This window comes from Pseudonaja textilis, chromosome 3, assembly GCF_049901715.1.
Source record: "Pseudonaja textilis isolate UNSWEBS1 chromosome 3, rPseTex1.2, whole genome shotgun sequence".
Taxonomy (NCBI): domain Eukaryota; kingdom Metazoa; phylum Chordata; class Lepidosauria; order Squamata; family Elapidae; genus Pseudonaja; species Pseudonaja textilis.
Window position 1 is genome coordinate 33,286,340 of NC_141992.1, and position 17,494 is coordinate 33,303,833.

Here is a 17,494-nt window from a genome sequence, read left to right on the forward strand (position 1 = left end):
TGGGGGCTTTCTGCATGCAAAGTATATTACTCTGTCATTGAACTGCAAGATGAAGATGAAAAAAGTACATCAGAACACCATCCTAAAATACAACCCCCACTCCCAAAAAAGCAATTTTGGTTTTTTGCAAAGATAAAGAATATAGCTTTTGAGTATTTTAAGTATTCACTGGAAATTCTATTGCAGTAGCATATCAGTTATTGGAATTGTTGTACCTGGACAGATGATTTCTTGTCTGTCTTTCCTAGAGAACGTGATCCTCTTTTCTTTAAAGAATTCTGAAATAGAAGAGAGATTTTTTAAATAAAAATGGCAGCTGTACACTGCTAACACCCACCAATCATCTAATCAGTTTTATCCTGTGACAATGTATATTAGCTCTGATCACTAAAGTCCACACCTTCCAATGAGCTTCACAGAGTTGAGTTTAATTTCCTCCAAGTTTTCAAAAAAAAAAAAAAAATCCCTGAGAATCAATGCATTAACAATACATACCGATCAGTGGTGGGGCTTCAAATTTTTTTGCTACTGGGTCTGTGGGTGTGGCTTGCTGAGTGTGGCAGGAGAAGGATACTGCAAAATCTCCAGTCAGAGGTGGTATTTGTCAGTTCTCCAAACTACTCAAAATTTCCACTACTGGTTATCCAGAACTGGTCAGAACCTGCTGAATACCATCTCTGATACCAATGAGACTGACTAAATTCAGATTTGGAAGGAACTGAAGTAAAAAAGGCAGAGGTGAAACTGATTTTTTTTCTTTGTATCTTGCTGGTTGGAGACTTCTGGGAGTTGAAGTTCACATATCTTAAAGTTGCCAAGGTAGAGAAACATTGGTTTGCCTGTTTATCAGCCAGGCTTGTACCACACCTTTCCTCAAGAGCACAAGGCAGCTTACATCAGGATCGTCGCAATAGCATATAGACTTATATATTGCCCCATTGTGCTTTACAGCACTCACGGGGCAGTTTACAATGTCAGCATTATTTGCATATTGACCCCAACAATCTGCACCCTCGTTTTACTGATCTTAGAAGAACGAAAGGTTAAGTCAATCTTGAGCCCGGTCAAGATCAAACTCTTGGCTGTGGGCAGAGTTTGTCTGCAATACTGCGTTTAACCACTGTCGTCGCCACCAGGGCTCCTAATTATTCCTACATATTATCCCAACAACTACATTTTCATGAGGTAGGTTGGCTGAGACAGAATAACTGGCCCAAACCTATCCAGGTAATTTATATAGTTGAGGATGGACTAGAACCTTTCTTCGCCAAACCCCAAAAACTTTAACCTTAGACTGTCTACTATTGACCTCACCCCTTTCCTAAGAGGTCTGTAGGGGGCGTGCATAAGCGCACCAACGTGCCTACCGTCCCTGTCCTATTGTTTCTTTTATTTTTCTTATATGTACCCATTTCATGTATTCATAACTATGTATACACTTATACTTATTACCTTGTAAACAATTGACAAATAAATAAATAAATAAAATAAAATAAACCTGAGTCTCCTTACTGTTTGTCCAAACCCTTAAGTCATACCGGTTTTATACCTCTCACTATTATCAATGATATCAGATAGGATTTAATACAAAACTTATTTTAGGAAATGTAGTTCAGCATACAAAGTAGGAAACAACCTTTGCGTGAGTGACATAATGCAGGAAAGACAGAGTTATGGTCACAAGCACTGCATATTAACTCAGGGAGAAGAAATTCACCAGTAGTAATTAAAATTCTCAAGGAAATCTCTCTGTTCTAGATTGGCTCAGTTCCTGCAAAGTAGCAAAATATAGCAATGTTTTTCACTTCCTTGACAAAGGAGAAAAATAGCAACCACCTACTATAAGAATTTACAAATCTTTGTAGTTAAGGAAAATAACTGGCATTTAATGGAGCAACGGAAAGGCAACCTACACATATATTAATGCCATAGTAAACATAAGCTTTGTGGGAATAGTATGAAATCATTAGTATACTAGAGGCTAGCATTTTGTTATAAAGAATTGGAATTTTTGTAGCTTCTTCATTGAGGGATGTGCATTCAGGTTATATGCAAAAAAAAACCCTGAACAATGCCTAAAATATACCTTTATTTTAATAGTTTTGGCTGCAAACTTACTGAAGACATACATCTCTGCTTAGCTCAATACAGAGATTCCAAGCAAATTATCACATTTCTATTTTCCAAACCACTTGTGCATTGAAGTAATGTTTTCAGTTTTAATTCAAGATGTTAAGACAAACAAGCTTCTGAATGTTACATAAACCTAAGAGTGCCCCTTCTCTTTCAGCTCCTTATTAAAAACGTTTCTTTCACACAGAAATATATTTAAAAAGAACCTGCCCTGACTGACAATTGGATAAGGCAGCTTCTATTTTTTTCTCTTTTCATATATGCAAAAAAGTTAAGACTTTTTTGTGATAATACACAGTTATGAAAGCTAGTATTATCCAAAATCAAGCAAGCAACAAAGAACTTTTTGCAAACAGACACACACGCAAACACACACAGTCACTAGCCCAAAGTCATCAATGAACTCCATGGTCAAATAGCTCTTGAACTTGAATCTCCCCAAGTCCAATATCCAGTTATATTTCATTAACTTATAAAGTAATACTAACTAAAAAACCAATATAAACTTCCTTTTAAAAAATAAATTGCCAGCACAACATACAGCTATAATTGCCAGTTACCACTAACTTGAATGAAATGTTTAATATAGCGGTTTTCACCTAATGAGATCATTATGCATTATGATCATATGTTCATATAATGGCTACTAACAAGATAAAAGATAGCTAAGGAGTATATTAATGACTATAATCCATGACACTTAAGAATGTCACCTCCAGAGCAAAATGATAACCAAGTAAATATATAATCCTGTTAAATTTATACGATTCATCACCAAGATGTCAACAAGTCAATAAGAATATATAATTTAAAATTAATTTACAAATCTCCTTTTCTTGGTACACAACTTCCTTCTCAACAGCTTCATGTATTATCTTGCTACCAACGAATGTCCCACTGAACTGATGAAAAATTCAGTCCAGGGAGATTATATTTGTCTTGGCATAAGTTGGCCCGGTTTAAAGCCCAACTCAATTAGGGATTAAGTAGACCAAAATAAATATACCGCTGTCACTAAATTTCTTCATTCCTCCTAAAATAAGAAATTCACAGTTGAGCCCAAAATTTCCTTTGCTAAGTAAAACAGTTAAGTCCGTTTTGCCCCATTTTACAATTTATCTTGCCACTTGTTAAGTAAATCACTGCAGTTGTTAAGTCAGTAACCTGGTTGTTAAGTGAATCTGGCTTCATCAGTGACATTGCTTATCAGAAGGTCATAAAAGGTGATCACTGCAACTGTCATAAATATGAGCCAGTCGCCAAGTGTCTGAATTTTGATCATGTGACCAAGGGGACGTTGCAAGTGTGATAAGTTTGAAAAATGGACATAAAAATGCAGGTCCTTTATAACTTTGAATAGTCACTGAACAATTAGTTGTAACTTGAGGTCTACCTATACTCTCTATTTATTCAGTCACTATGTAAGAAGATTATTATTGAGACATCTTTTGGAGTTCAAAAGCTTGTGGGTGCTGACTAGTCATTTCTTCTTTTTAATGTATCTGTTTTTATTCTTCCTATGCCCTGCCCCCCTGTGATTTGAAACATAGCCAATATTATAAAAGACCTTCTATAAGGAAGCAGGGAAAGCTGGTTTGCCTCTTCTATGTTCCAACACATCCAGAAAGAGATTAGTAAACTTTATATATTGATGTGTGTGTGTGTGTGTGAGTGTGTGTGTGTGTGTGTGTGTGTGTGTGTGTGTGTGTAAAAACTCTTAGCACGTCAGAATGATGTCCCTTGGACTCTGTTCTGCCTATATGTACTGTGCCAAAGATATTAATAAGATGGTGTTAAAGCTTTGCAGCCAAGAATGCAGCTGTAAAATGTGAGCTGATGCCTGTGCCAAGGCATAGAGATCCAAGCCACTCCTATTAAGGACAGACTTGTTGTTCAAAAGTCCACACATCCTTAAGAATGGCTTGGAACACCCAAGCTAGCAGCAGGAGGATGCTGCCCAAGTCCTTTCCAACCCAGTGAAGACATCCTTTGGGTAGTTTAGCATTTCTAGCCCTCACAATAATTTAGCTCATACTAGCACTTACCACAGTCTTGATGTGATTATGATTGTTGGACAAAGGTTCCAAAACAATTCCAGTTTTCTTGTGCTTGCGGTTTATTGCGTGTGTGGTGATTATTAGAAAGTGAAAGATTAAAAAGGAAAAAAAAAGAATTTCTGGAGGAGTTATTGTTTATGCCCTTGAAAGTTCACATTTGTTTCTCTATAGGACTGCCAGAAGCTTTATTTATTTGATGTAGAATTATGCAAATTAAAATTAATCTGATGAATGGCAAACACACTGCAAAATAAACTTACCGTGATATACAGATCAGAACTACATAGATCCCCTATTAATTTTCATCCCAGAATTTAATAAGTTCTGGCGGCAGTAATTTAAGAAATTAATATTAATAACATTTGTAATTTGATAAGAGTAAGCTAAGGCTGTGCAAAACAAAAATGGATATTAAATCCTACCTCTTCCCTATGTTTACTGGCTGATGAAAGGGAAATCTCTATTTATGTGTCCAGGATTACACCATATGGTCAAAATCCATCCAGTTCCGACAGATTTGATTTGGATTTTTTATACTATAGGTAGTCCTCAACTTACAACTGCAACCGAGAACCAAATTTTTCATTGCTAAGCAAGGTAGTTGTTAAATGAATCGTGCTTCATTTTACAACCATTTTGCCATGGTTATTAAGTGAATCGCTGTGGTTGTTGAGTGAATGATGCAGTTCTTAAGTGAATATGGTTCCCCCATTGTCTCTGCTTGTCAGAAGCCTGCTGGGAGTGTCTCAAAAGGCAATCACATGACCTTGCAGCCATCATTAACTATTGGCCAGTGACCAAGCACCCAAATATTGATCACATGATTGTGGGAATGGTGTGACAGTTGTAAGTGTGAGGAATGGTTGTATGATACTTTTTTCGGGGCTACTGTAACTTTGAACGGTTACTAAGGGAATGATTGTAAGTTGAGGACTATCCGTATTGCTTTGTCTGTCTAGATCAGGGGTCTCCAACCTTGGCAACTTTAAGCCTGGTGGACGTCAGCTCCCAGAATTCCCCTGCCAGCTGCCCCAGCTGCTGGCTGGGGAATTCTGGGAGTTGAAGTCCACCAAGCTTAAAGTTGCCAACGTTGGGGACTCCTGGTCTAGATCTTTTCAAAATATTTATGCTGCAATTTATTCTTATCTGATAGGAAACGCTAACAAGTGTGATTTTGACTACCGTCAAATTGTTACTACCAGACATTTATACAAGATCTCTTCTGCATTAAGCCTAAACAAGTCCTTCCAAATATTTTGCTGCAAAACAAATGAAGCCGCAGGTGCAAAAGGCCATTGGTATGAAAATTAATTGACCTTTTTACCATTTGACCAATTATAAGAGACGCTTACTCCATCTGGAGAATAATCAACACATTTAATCCCTTAGCCCTTCCCCAACTGCCTCCCTCACAACCTTCAAATAACATTTTGTGTGAGTGTGTGTGTTTTGTATGTACATACCCTCCTGAGGGATTACTACCTTGATGTAGAGGAAAACTCATAACTCCAAAGACTTGGCAAGCAACTTAGCAGGAGCTTCTGTATTATACCCTTACTGTTTAGGTCAAAACAGAAGGGGTAAAACTAAGAATAATGGGTGATGAGAGCAGGTGAAGCACTGCAAATTATGCAGGAACCAACCTACCTAGGCAATGGCGCATCACTTCTCTCTCGTTGCCCAGAAAATTGTTCGGATGCAATTGTAATGTGTAGACAAGTTTGTATGCTAGGTGATAAATCCCTCCCCCACTAGATTGGAAAGTATTGTTCTAATTATGGAAAGAGTATAAAGCTTTGAGTAGGTCTAGAGGTAATGACATGGTCAACCCAAAGAAGCACTAAGTGTGGTAACTGGTGGAGCCAGTACCAAAAATGCAGCTCCTCGCTTTATAAAAATATATACATTTAGGAGAGTGTAAGACCCATGAATCACAGAAAAACCTTGCCAATCCTGCTTTAAACAATAAATACATGTACTGTAAACAATTCGAGATACACAAATGGCATCACTTCATTGCTAAATGAATTATTGATTTCATAGGCAAAATCATGTACATTACAGCTTTAAGCACATCGTCCATTTTTCTTCCAAAAGAATACAAATCTAATCTTTAAAAATACATTCTAGAGGTAGGATAGGTGGAAGAGAGGGAAAGAAATGGCAACATAAAAATATACTAATATTTTAAAAGCCTAAATACACATCTGTATGCTACATTGCAGCCCACATTATGAAAGCACACACCATGTGACTCCAATCTGGTCATACAACAGCCAACCCCTTCCTATGACCCCTAATCTCTCCCTGGCAGTCTCTCTCCACTCTCCCTTTACTATTCAGCTCATGCCCTCAGGCTGCACAGAAGCCAATCAAATGTCCACCCATACTGCTTGTTGTATGGATAAGCAGGACAGGCTGCCTAGAAAGAGAAGCAAATAAGAAACATTGCCAGTCCTATCCAACATGGATGAAGAGACCTAAGGCTTCTAAGCTGGCCACAGTCATTTGCTCTGCTTTCTCTAACACTACTAACGTTCTCCTAATACAGCCATGCAAGGAGATATGCAACTATAGAGAGAAAAACTGGTGTAGCTGAACAAGAGAGAAGAATGGATTTTATTGTCCTGAAAGAGGACAATCCACTTTGTGCAGGCCGAGAGTGCAGCCTTTTCTGGTCTCCCAAAGGTGCTTTTTCAGGAGGCAACTGAACTTTGTTGTTGTTTTTAAGACATTTTGCTTCTCATCCAAGAAGCTTCTTCAGCTCTGACTGGATTGTGGCGAATGGAAGGATTTATACTCCTTGCAGGCAGCTGGTCATTTGCATCTTTTTAAAGAGTCATTGAGGCACTTGGAGGTTTATCTGTGTCCTCAGGGTTACCTGAGTAGTGCAAATGGTTCCCATAGTCTGTATTTTTTTTCTGGAAATCTGTTCATATTCCCACACCATTCAAAGGGTGTTCATCCCAAAGTAAATAGCTAAAAATCTATAGATTCTCAGTCATCCAGGTCATGTTTGTCATGGAATTGGATGACTAAGAATCTCCATAGACTATTCTGGTCTCATTCCCTCTGAATCTGGAGCAGCAATCAGGTAAAATGGGTCTCTAGTTCCCACCCCATTATTTAGTACTAGAAAAAATATAAATACCTTAAGAGCCTACAATTGTTTTTATTTCAACAGGAAAAGTAATCCATTAATGATGCATGTATAATACTGAAATCAGTGCCCCAGATTTCAGGTTACACAGTCTTCTGATTGTAGTAATCACTGTACTACTGTCAGTATTTGCATAATTGAGCTTTGCTATTACTCTCCACATCCTTGATCTTCCTGGTGATACTATAATATTAACACAATGAATAATAGAATACACATATACACTAAATATCATCAACCTCTGTTTGGTGCTGGATCCAACAGAATATCTCTGACAGATAACTGTTAAGCCTCAGTCTGAAGACCTCTAGTAACAAAGAATTCACTCTTTCATGTGACAACCTGTTCTCCTGGCTGACAGCTCATACACTCACGAAATTCTCTGTGACGTCTTGTCTGAAACTTCTTTCTTGTAGTTTTAATCTATCGGTTCTGGTTGTGTCCTTTGGAGCAGCAGAGAGTAAGTCCATTCTCTCTTCTATGTGACAGTTCTTCAGATATTAGAAATTGTTATTATCTCAGTTGTTTTTTCTGTAGACCAGCGGTGGGATTCAAATTTTTTTACTACCGGTTCTGTGGGCGTGGCTTGGTGGGCACGGCAGGGGAAGGATACTGTAAAATCTCCAGGTAGAGATGGTATTCTCCGGACTACTCAAATTTCCTGCTACCGATTCTCCAGAACTGGTCTGAACCTGCTGAATACCATCTCTGCTGTAGACTAATCATACTGACATCCATTATTTGTTCCAAATAAGGCTTGGTTTCTAGATTTTTTACCATCTGGGGAGCCCTGTTCTGAACTTCCTTAATCGTTATGACCTTTATGAACTATGGTGCCCACAACAGGACAAAGTACAGGTAGTCCTCTAGTTATAACCATTCATTTAATGCAGGGGTGTCAAACTGGTGGCCCATGGACCAGATGCGTCACACACAGGCCATGCCCACCACAGCTCACAAAAGGGGAAAACATCACGAAACATCACGTAACGGCAACAAGATGCCGCGAGTTTGACACCCATGATTTAATGACAGCTCAAAGTGTTCTCACGTGACCACAAGGCTTCCTTCCAAGGCTGAAGTGAAGCCATTAACAAGCCCTTTTTGGCTGCAGAGATTCAGACCACTGTGAGCCCCTCTAAGGGTAGCACCATCTAGACTTTGCTGAAGCCCAACTGTGCTATGTACTATCTCCAAGTTTGGTCAAAATGAAATGGAGGGATATCATTTAGAAGTTCAAACACAGGAAATTGACATACAGCTACATTTGTATTATTATTTTCTGCAGTAAGCAATTCATTAATTATTTGTAGGAAAAATACATTAAGGAGGAAGATAAAGTAAAAATTAGTAAAATGTTTTTAAAACATATATCACATTGTTATACTGTATTTTATAAAGAAAAGGGGAGAATGACAGAAGAGAAGAATGGAAGGATGGCTAACCAAACTAACTGCAGAAAACATAAGAAATAATTAGTTAAGGAATAATGGAAACGAGAGTGAATGGAAAAATAAATAAATTATTCATTTGCAAGAGACAATACTAAAGTGCTCAGAACTTCTCAGAAACAAAGAATGGATGACGCTGAAATATAATTGTAACTCAACAAATATATGCACTACCTTTCTAGAAAGCCTACCCAGAAGACTGGAATTAGAGCCATCACAAGTATCAGTCAGAGCCAAGGAAACACCTACTGATTTGTACATCTAATTGTTGGCCTTTTCCATCACCTCCTCCTCCTCTTGATGTTTTTTGCCTGAAAAAACCTTTAAGTGTTGTTTTCAATTACTCCTTCTTGGCAAATGATATTATCCAGCATTGGTAATATTAAATAAACCGATAATCCTCATCATAGTAAGGACCAGTTGTGTAATATCTCCAGAAAAGCATACAAAATTTGCAGGATATTTATTTGCTCAAATAATTAAAAGTAAAAACAGCAATGGGTGGCAAAGGAGTTCTGCTCCAGAAAATAATAGAAGATTTGGGGGCGGAGGGTTTCCCACAAAGGTAGCTGGTAAAAAATTCTTAACACACAAGAACACTCGCACATACATACATACCCCAAATAAAACCAAACTTGGCCCACTCCCAACCAGGGCAGTAATCCAATGTTGCAGATACTAAATGTCTGCTATGACTACAGTTATACAAACCTTTGGCCTTCTGTCCCAATCTTACACATAGTTCCATTCTACAACCTCATTTTCTGGCAATGCTTGCATGCTCAGAGTATTTCAAGCCTTGAGATTCTCTAAATATACCAGTTTAAGAACTCTGTCATCATTACTTCAGCAAGCTTAAATTAATTTTGGTTTCTCTGTTGCTTTGGGACTTTATAGTGCCTAACTGCAGTGTCAATAGATCTGGACAGCATCATGATAGCAGAAGAATGTTTTGCTGACAGCTCAGAAACACAGCATGGTGCTCAGTTATTATTAGTTTGACATCCATCTGCTCTCTTCCCCCATTATACAGGAATTCAGATGTCCTAGCAAGCTGTATTGTTTTAGTTTAGTGTATTTAATATTTTTATATTAATATTTTACTTAGACCTTAACCAAACCCTTGGCTCAAAGTTTCCATTTCATCCTAGACAGGCAATGCTAGCACATTGCAATTATTTTTGTATGTGTGCTTCTGTTCTGATTAAGTTGGGAGAAAGGATTGCTCCCTCTGTTAATTAGAATGAAGGGAATTTCCTAGAATGATGCCAGTCTCTGACAATGACTCTCTGTTTGCATCCCTTCATTTTCCCAGTAAACATTTCAACTGGTTAATCCTAAAATGAGTCCAAATGGTCATTTGCCATCTGCAGAAACTAAAAAAAAAAAAAGAAGGCAGAGCACAAGACTAACCAAAGAGAAAATATTAAAGCCCATGGACCACCCATTCATCACAGTTCTTCTCTCTAGGCAGGGGTGTCAAACTGGCAGCCCATGGGCCGGATGCATCACACGCAGGCCACGCCCAAAGGCAAAAACTGTCACAATACATCACGATAGGTCATGTGACGTGATCGAGTTTGGCACCCATGCTCTAAGGAGTAACAGGTTTAGGCTAAGCAATGTATAGCTCTGGAAACAGAGTCTGGATGAACTGACATCCTGACCAAAGGGAGTATCCTGCATTATGTTTCCCAGTTGCTTTCTTGAAATACACATTAAGGGAAAAGTTAAAAGGAAGCCATAAGTTAGCCAGACCATCATACCAAGCCACAAACTAGAAAATAATCTAATAGAATAACCACTGATAGTTGTCAATTGTGAATAAAATTCTGGATTCTCATGCCTTTTTTGCAGATGTCAGAATTACACATCTTTTGCCAGTTTGAGCAACTTCTCTACATATGTTAGGAATACAGACAGAAATGGCAGAAGACTGAAAAAAACTATATTAAATACCCAAGAAATTTGCAGAAATAGATGATTCCTTTCCTAGAAATGTAGTTACTAGCATACACATTTTGTGAGAGAGGTTTACTAAACTGTCGTCTACGAAAACAATGATCTGATATTTTTACTCATATAGAGAGCCATTTAGAAATCCATCGTGCTTTCCCAATGTATTCTTGTCTGAGTTATTTCCTGAATGGATTGGGGCTTGAATCTGAAGGATATCACAATATTGAAGCTTTGTCAGAACAAACAGCAGCTGGATGGTGGTTCAGCATCTAGTCAAACCTTTGCCAATGTAATGGCATCCATAAATGTTGCACTTGAAAATATAAAGTCCAGCCTGGCATTATCTTTCAAGTGTCAAACTCATTGGACAGCCTTGAACAACTCATTCCTTCTTAGCCTAACTACTGCATGGTCTTTCCTATGTTGCTGGATCTTAAGCCCTTGGGAGAAAAATTGTAAATAAAAATGCTTAATTTCCACACACCCCCACCAAAAGAATGAACTTACCTCTCTAAGCTTGTCCATTTCATTCTGTAACACTTGCTTAGCCAAATCACTCTCAATGAGCCGTTGGCGCAAGTCTTCATTTTCCTCCTCCAGTTTAATCCGTTTTTTCTCCACTGCTTCAAGTTCATTATGGAGACGCGCAGAGACATCTTTGGCTACCTACAGACAACAGTCAAGAACAGTGCAAACTTCAGCCCTCGGTTCTCATAAACAACATGCAGGCACAAGTTAATCAACAATGTATGCACCAACACAGACTTGGAGGTTTTAGATATTTTACATATATTAATGAAAAGCAAGCACTAAAGCAGGAAGTCCACAAGTGAGTCATGTCAGTGGATAATGTGCCAAGGCTTTGTGTGTCTTACCAAGAGGAATATATGAGCTATTCTGACACTAATTTTACAGATCATGTTTGCAATTAAGAGGAAATATGGAGGGGGCAATGGAGTTATTTGCACATCCTCTTGGTGTCTCCTTCTTCTCAATAAGCAATGTGCCTCTGTATTCAATGCATTATTTTTGTTATGCCCTTCTGCACTGCCCTGCTCAAGAAAATTACAGCTTTTGTAGAGTAGACCTACCACCACAGTGGTGAATAAACAGTGCCTCTTCTGGTTGCAGGAAAGGGAATAACTGTCATATTTAAAACATGTTTATGAGCTGCATCAGAATCTTTCAGATACACACGTCAGTAGATTTTATGAACAGCTCTGAGTATGAATGATAGGGAATCTAGATGCAAATCCTTATTTCCAGTACATTAAGGCTTTCCCCAAGTTTATTTCTTCCTATGTCTTACAGTCCTCAGGCAGAATGGGAATCAAACTGATAGTGCTATAATTTTCTGAAGTTCGACTGATTCGTATATCAGAAATCTTTTTTTAAAAAAGAATAAGGCATGAAGAACATGAACTAAAGGTTCATATGTCATAGAGAAGCTACTGATTGATTCACAGTCATGGAGATGAACAGATGGCCAGGATACAGATTTTAGCAGTTTTGGCACTGAATACTCCGACTACAAGTACAAGTACAGTTCTGTTATGAACATAGAATCCAATGACCACACGTAGTAGAATAACTAGAGTCTTAATTGTGAATGGCCTGTTGGATTATTGGCTGGTTGGGGATTTTTTTTTCAATTCAGTCACTGTCTTCTCTAATGAGACCGAGATTCAGGAGAAAAGAAGTTAGGATTTTCTTTGTTCTGACTAGAGGCCCATGAAAGGAAGCAGAGAATTTAAGAAGAGATCTCATGTTAGGGTTGGACCTAAAATTTAGAAAGCCCTGTAAGAAAGAAACCAATAAGGAAAATCAACATTTAGTCAAGTATGAGTTTGTATTTATGTGTAGTGCTGCATGCTGGATCTTGAATTATGACTTTTGTGTCTGTTCCTGTCCTCTATATCTGAATTTGCTTAGACCACTTACTGATGACTACGTACCAGCTTTAAAATGCAGATCTCAGCTTTGTATAATTTGTGGCAGCTAAACTATTCTCTCAAACCTCTACTATGCTGGGGCACTCTAACTGCTTGCCTGTAAAAACAGCTACTTCAATGCCTTAGGAGGAAGGAAGAGGGATCTGACCAAGGGCAGATTGAGGAACCAAAGGAACTGGATGAAAGCTAATGTGTATGTAATGATAGTTTCCCCACATCTACCTCTTTCCTACCCTTGTTACATTACATTAAGTGGAAAAAGTCACCCTAATGCTAATAATCCTAAAGGTGGAAGGAGGGGAGGGGCGGAATACACTAATTTGAATCTGGTGATCAACTGAACAGGACCTCTGGATAGCCAATCTTCTGGAGCCTAAAATGTTGAGAAACATAGTGTGGAAGAGTTAATTCCTTGATCTAAGGTATTATAGGTTATCTCAGTAGAGGTTACCATCCCCTTAATTCTCTAGATATATCTGCTGTAGTCAAGAAGCTGAATTAGAACTGGAGAGATCCAAGTTGAAATCCACCCTTAGCCAAATTCACTAGATAACTTTAGGCCAGTCTCTTATTTTCAACCAAGCTCATATTTCTCTCATTGTAAAAGTAAAATGAAAGGACGTTCCCCTGCTCTGAGCTCTTGGGAGAAAAGATGGGATGTAAATATAATAAATAAAAATAAATAATAGATTCCTACACTCACCAAGAAGCAGCACGGAGTGTGTCATCTCTGCTGAATCATATGTTCGCAAAGATTTTTGGCACATCTCACATATTATGTTTTGGCCACTGTGGATAGCTAGTGTTTGAATTCTTCAGCGATAACATAATCATAATGCAGACTCTCTGATAATTAAGGGCATAGGTGTTATTTTTTTCACTTGGCAGGGAAAGAAAAGACACTCCTCCCTGAGAAAGAAGAAATTAACTTTATCCTCTCCACAAAAAAATCATTTTACTGAAAACAAGAGGCAGAAGGAACAGATGGTAAATTTTCAGAGTTTACTCTCGAGATCCTTAGATCATTGAAGAACACTGCCAATAAATCAGGAAACCACTAGAGGAAGCCTAGGAAACACCACTGAGTCCATAAGTCACATTGGTCGCAGCAGCCAAGGTGCCAAACAAAACTAGCATGAATTCCCATCAGCCCATGACTGCTGCCTTCTGTCCCTCCTGGTTCCCACTCCCATCTGCCTGTACAACTTCCAAAATTATTTCTGAGTTTGGATTGTCTGTGTTTTATTTTTATCCCTTTCTATGATCCTTATAGTGTCCGTATTTATTTTTCTTTTTTGAGTACCAGATTATATCACATTAAGCATTTACGTCATTTTAATGCTACAGAAACATTGAGTACTTTTCTTCAATATTGGAATAATAATGTTCAATATGCACTTTTGTTAGGAGTGACAGTAAAACACTCTTAGTGGTAGGATTATAGCTGATCAATATTATTGCAATCTTGCCAATTTACCTGATGAACACTAATGAGGGATACTGCATCCACTGCATGGATAATGTATACAGACTGTCAGTTTTATTCCATAATTAGTTGTACTTTTTATTGTTATTTTATTTATGGGATTTTCTGGGCAGCTTATAACTAGCTTATTGAAAGGAAAAATACAACAAAGCAAAGAGCAAAGTACAAAATCCAAAAAAAAAAGGAGGAGGAGGAGGAGGAGGAAGGGTTCCATGATCAACCTGTTTCCAAGGCCTGGAAGAACAAGGTAAACTTTCACCTATGTCTTGAACAATATACAGGTGGACACTATATGGGGGGAGGGTTTCCAGAGGGCAAGAATTGCAATACTGTAGAGACAATTAATTGGTCCTATGAGATGACATTCTTTAATTGGTGGGATCCAGAGCACATCCACTCTGCTGGATCAAACCAGGTGGACAGAAACAATTAGAGACAATCAGTTCCTCATTTAGCCAGGCAATTTACCATGAAGGGCTTAAAGGTGATAACCAGCACCTTGAATTGCAACCAGAAGCCTACTGGCCACTAATGAAGCTAGCAAAACAGCAAGATTATATGTACGTAATGGAGGGCTATCTAGACCAGAGGTCCCCAACACCCAGGCCATGTCCCGCTATCAGACTGTTGCCTATTTCAAGTGGTAGGCAGGCAGGCAGGCACCCACACAGCTCGACGCACACAAGCAGTGAGCACATGTATGTACACGCAGGTCATCTCACACAAGCAATGGGCCGGCACACATGCACACGCACAACTCAACTTGCAGTTGAGCTGTGTGTGCATGTGTACAGGCTTGCTGCTGGTGTGGCCTGGTTTCATCTCCCCCACCCCAGTCAGGCTGCCAAGCCACAAAGGTTGGGGACCACTGATTAGACAGCCGGGAGCAAAAAATTGGATTTCCCAATCTCAGTCTCTCCAGAAGTCATCCACAAACACCATAATGCAGTTTCTATGCTGTATCCTAGTCTAATCCCTGATTTGCAATACTCCAAATAATCTGCTTCCTTGTAGAACCCTGTACGTTTGTTGGGCTACTATTTTCTGCATAACCTTTCCAAGAGTAGGAAAATAGCATGTTTGGAATATGCATCTAGTACAGGCTTGTCCAACCTGCAGCCCACGGGCCGCATGCGGCCCAGGTCGGCTCGTAATGCGGCCCAGTGCCCACCCCAACCTTCGTGCAAGAGGACAAGCCAGAGAGGAGGAGGAGGAGAGGCAGGCGCAAGGCGGGGCGGGGCGAGGCGAGGCGAGCGCCATGCCAAGCTGCAACAGAAAAGGCGGGCGCCGTCAGAGCACTCCTTGTGCCGAGACAGCTGCAGCCCAAGAGTCCCGCTCCGCCACCTCCTGCTGTTGCCGCTGCTGCCACCGCCGCTGCCGCCAGAGCTGTTGTAGTGGCTTCTGCCCCCGCCGCCGCCACTGCTGCTGCTGGTGCACTGAGCCTCCCAGTCCTCACCTTCCAGTCCTGCCGCATCCAGCCGGGCCATTTGCAGGAGGAGAGGTAGGCGCGAGGCAGGCGAGCTTTCTCCACCACCACCCCCGTTCCTTTCTCCCTGGTTGACTATTTTTTATATCTTATGAAAAAAAAATTTCTATGGTTTTTTTTTGGATGATCAGGTATCGTTACTGTTATTTTATTTTATGTCCGGCCCAAACCAAATTTTCATCTTCTAATGTGGCCCAGGGAAGGTGAAAGGTTGGACAAGCCTGATCTAGTACAAGCACAGAGGTTAGAGAAGGCCTCTGTATTAAAAGTGCAACATCTTGTATAAGGCCCTCAGATTAAAAGCAAATATCTTTCAGTGGAGACATTAGTGAAGGATTACTACACCATAACAGGTGGGAAGAAGAAAGGATCCTGCAGTGAAGAAGAAGAGTCACCAAGAATCCATAGCTGATGGGGAAGAGATCGGCCTGTACTTCACCCTCTGCAGTTATTTGTACAAATTCCATAGTCACATCCTGACCATGGGAACCGAAAACTGAGCTAGTAGAGGGGTAAATCAAACCATAACTATTTCCATAGAATCAGCTTAGTATGAAACTCTAGCAATACCGAAGACGGGGGCTGTTCCACTTATTTCCTGTTTCTTCAAGCAGAACATTTGATCACAGTGAAAGCTGAGACAACCAAAAGGCAGCTGTTACAAGCTGTGGGCAACGGGTAGGGGGTGGGAAATGCAGCCTGATAAACATAAGACATTATCCACCCATGTCCTGCTCCGAAAAGAACCATCCCATGGATTAGCCAATATGGGCAAACCAAAAGGTTTTATGGAGAAAGCAGCACATTTTAAATCCCAGATGTTGTTTCCAAATGCAAGATATTCCGACAATCTTTCATAAATATTAAAATTTGTAATCACTAGTTGTGACCAATAAAAAATTTGACACCTCAACATTTCTAACATTTTCAAAAAAACTCAATTAGATATAAAAGAATGAGATTATAATTTGCTTTTATATCGCATTTAATAGGCATAGAATAAACGAACATATTTATATTTCAAACATCAACTAGATTTTTCTAATGTTTCTACCTTTTAACTCTGCACTCTTAATCTTGCACATTGAAATTACATTAAACATTAAATATACATTAATACCCATTAAGTAGCATTAAACACACAAACACATTAAAATAATGCATTACTTACAGTTATTACAAATAAATGTCAGCTTTTTAAATATTACCATTGTGCATTTAAAAATCACATCAAATCTAGTACTCAGAGTTTAAAATGCATGGCAGGCTATCTGAATATAGCAATATACAACTAAATTCTAAACTATGTTAGACTTTAATTCTGATGTGGTGATACAATAAACATACACACACTGTTTACAAAGAACTAGAACTGCAGAAAAGCACATACACACAGGATGAAATGGTACACTGATCTATGAATGAATAAAGAACAATGCTGTTAGGACATGAAGTATAGTTTACAAACGAAGTGACCAAATTGACCCAACATATTAAGCCATAAGCTAGTAAACCACATTATGACAGAAATGACAAATTTTGGAGAGACTTTCAAAAACATCCTTTCAGTACAAGATACTGTAAGTTAGAAATATCATCTTACATTATAAATAGGAGGTAAAGCTGGGAGATGATGACTTGTCTAAAACTATCAACCAAGCTATTAACAAGGAAGATTAGGGTGCTGGAGTCTAAAACATATGAAGAATGGTTACAGGAATTGGGAATGTCTAGTATAGTGAAAAGAAGGACTGGGAATGACATGATAGCAGTGTTTTGCAATATTTGAAGGGCTGCCGAAGCACCAGAA

The 17,494-nt window shown here is 39.0% G+C and overlaps 1 protein-coding gene across 4 annotated transcripts in view; it reads right to left on the reverse strand.

Annotated features, from left to right (window-relative positions):
* The window catches only part of MTCL2 (microtubule crosslinking factor 2), a 77,658-nt gene that overhangs the window by 31,506 nt on the left and 28,658 nt on the right, over nucleotides 1–17,494 (reverse strand). For all 4 annotated transcript variants that reach the window (XM_026697664.2, XM_026697663.2, XM_087929180.1 and 1 more), the window contains exons 3-4: nucleotides 11,268–11,426; nucleotides 216–278 (exon numbers count right to left, since the gene is read on the reverse strand). In XM_026697664.2, the coding sequence (XP_026553449.1) occupies nucleotides 216–278; nucleotides 11,268–11,426 (222 nt within the window). The remainder of the gene's footprint in view (nucleotides 1–215; nucleotides 279–11,267; nucleotides 11,427–17,494) is intronic.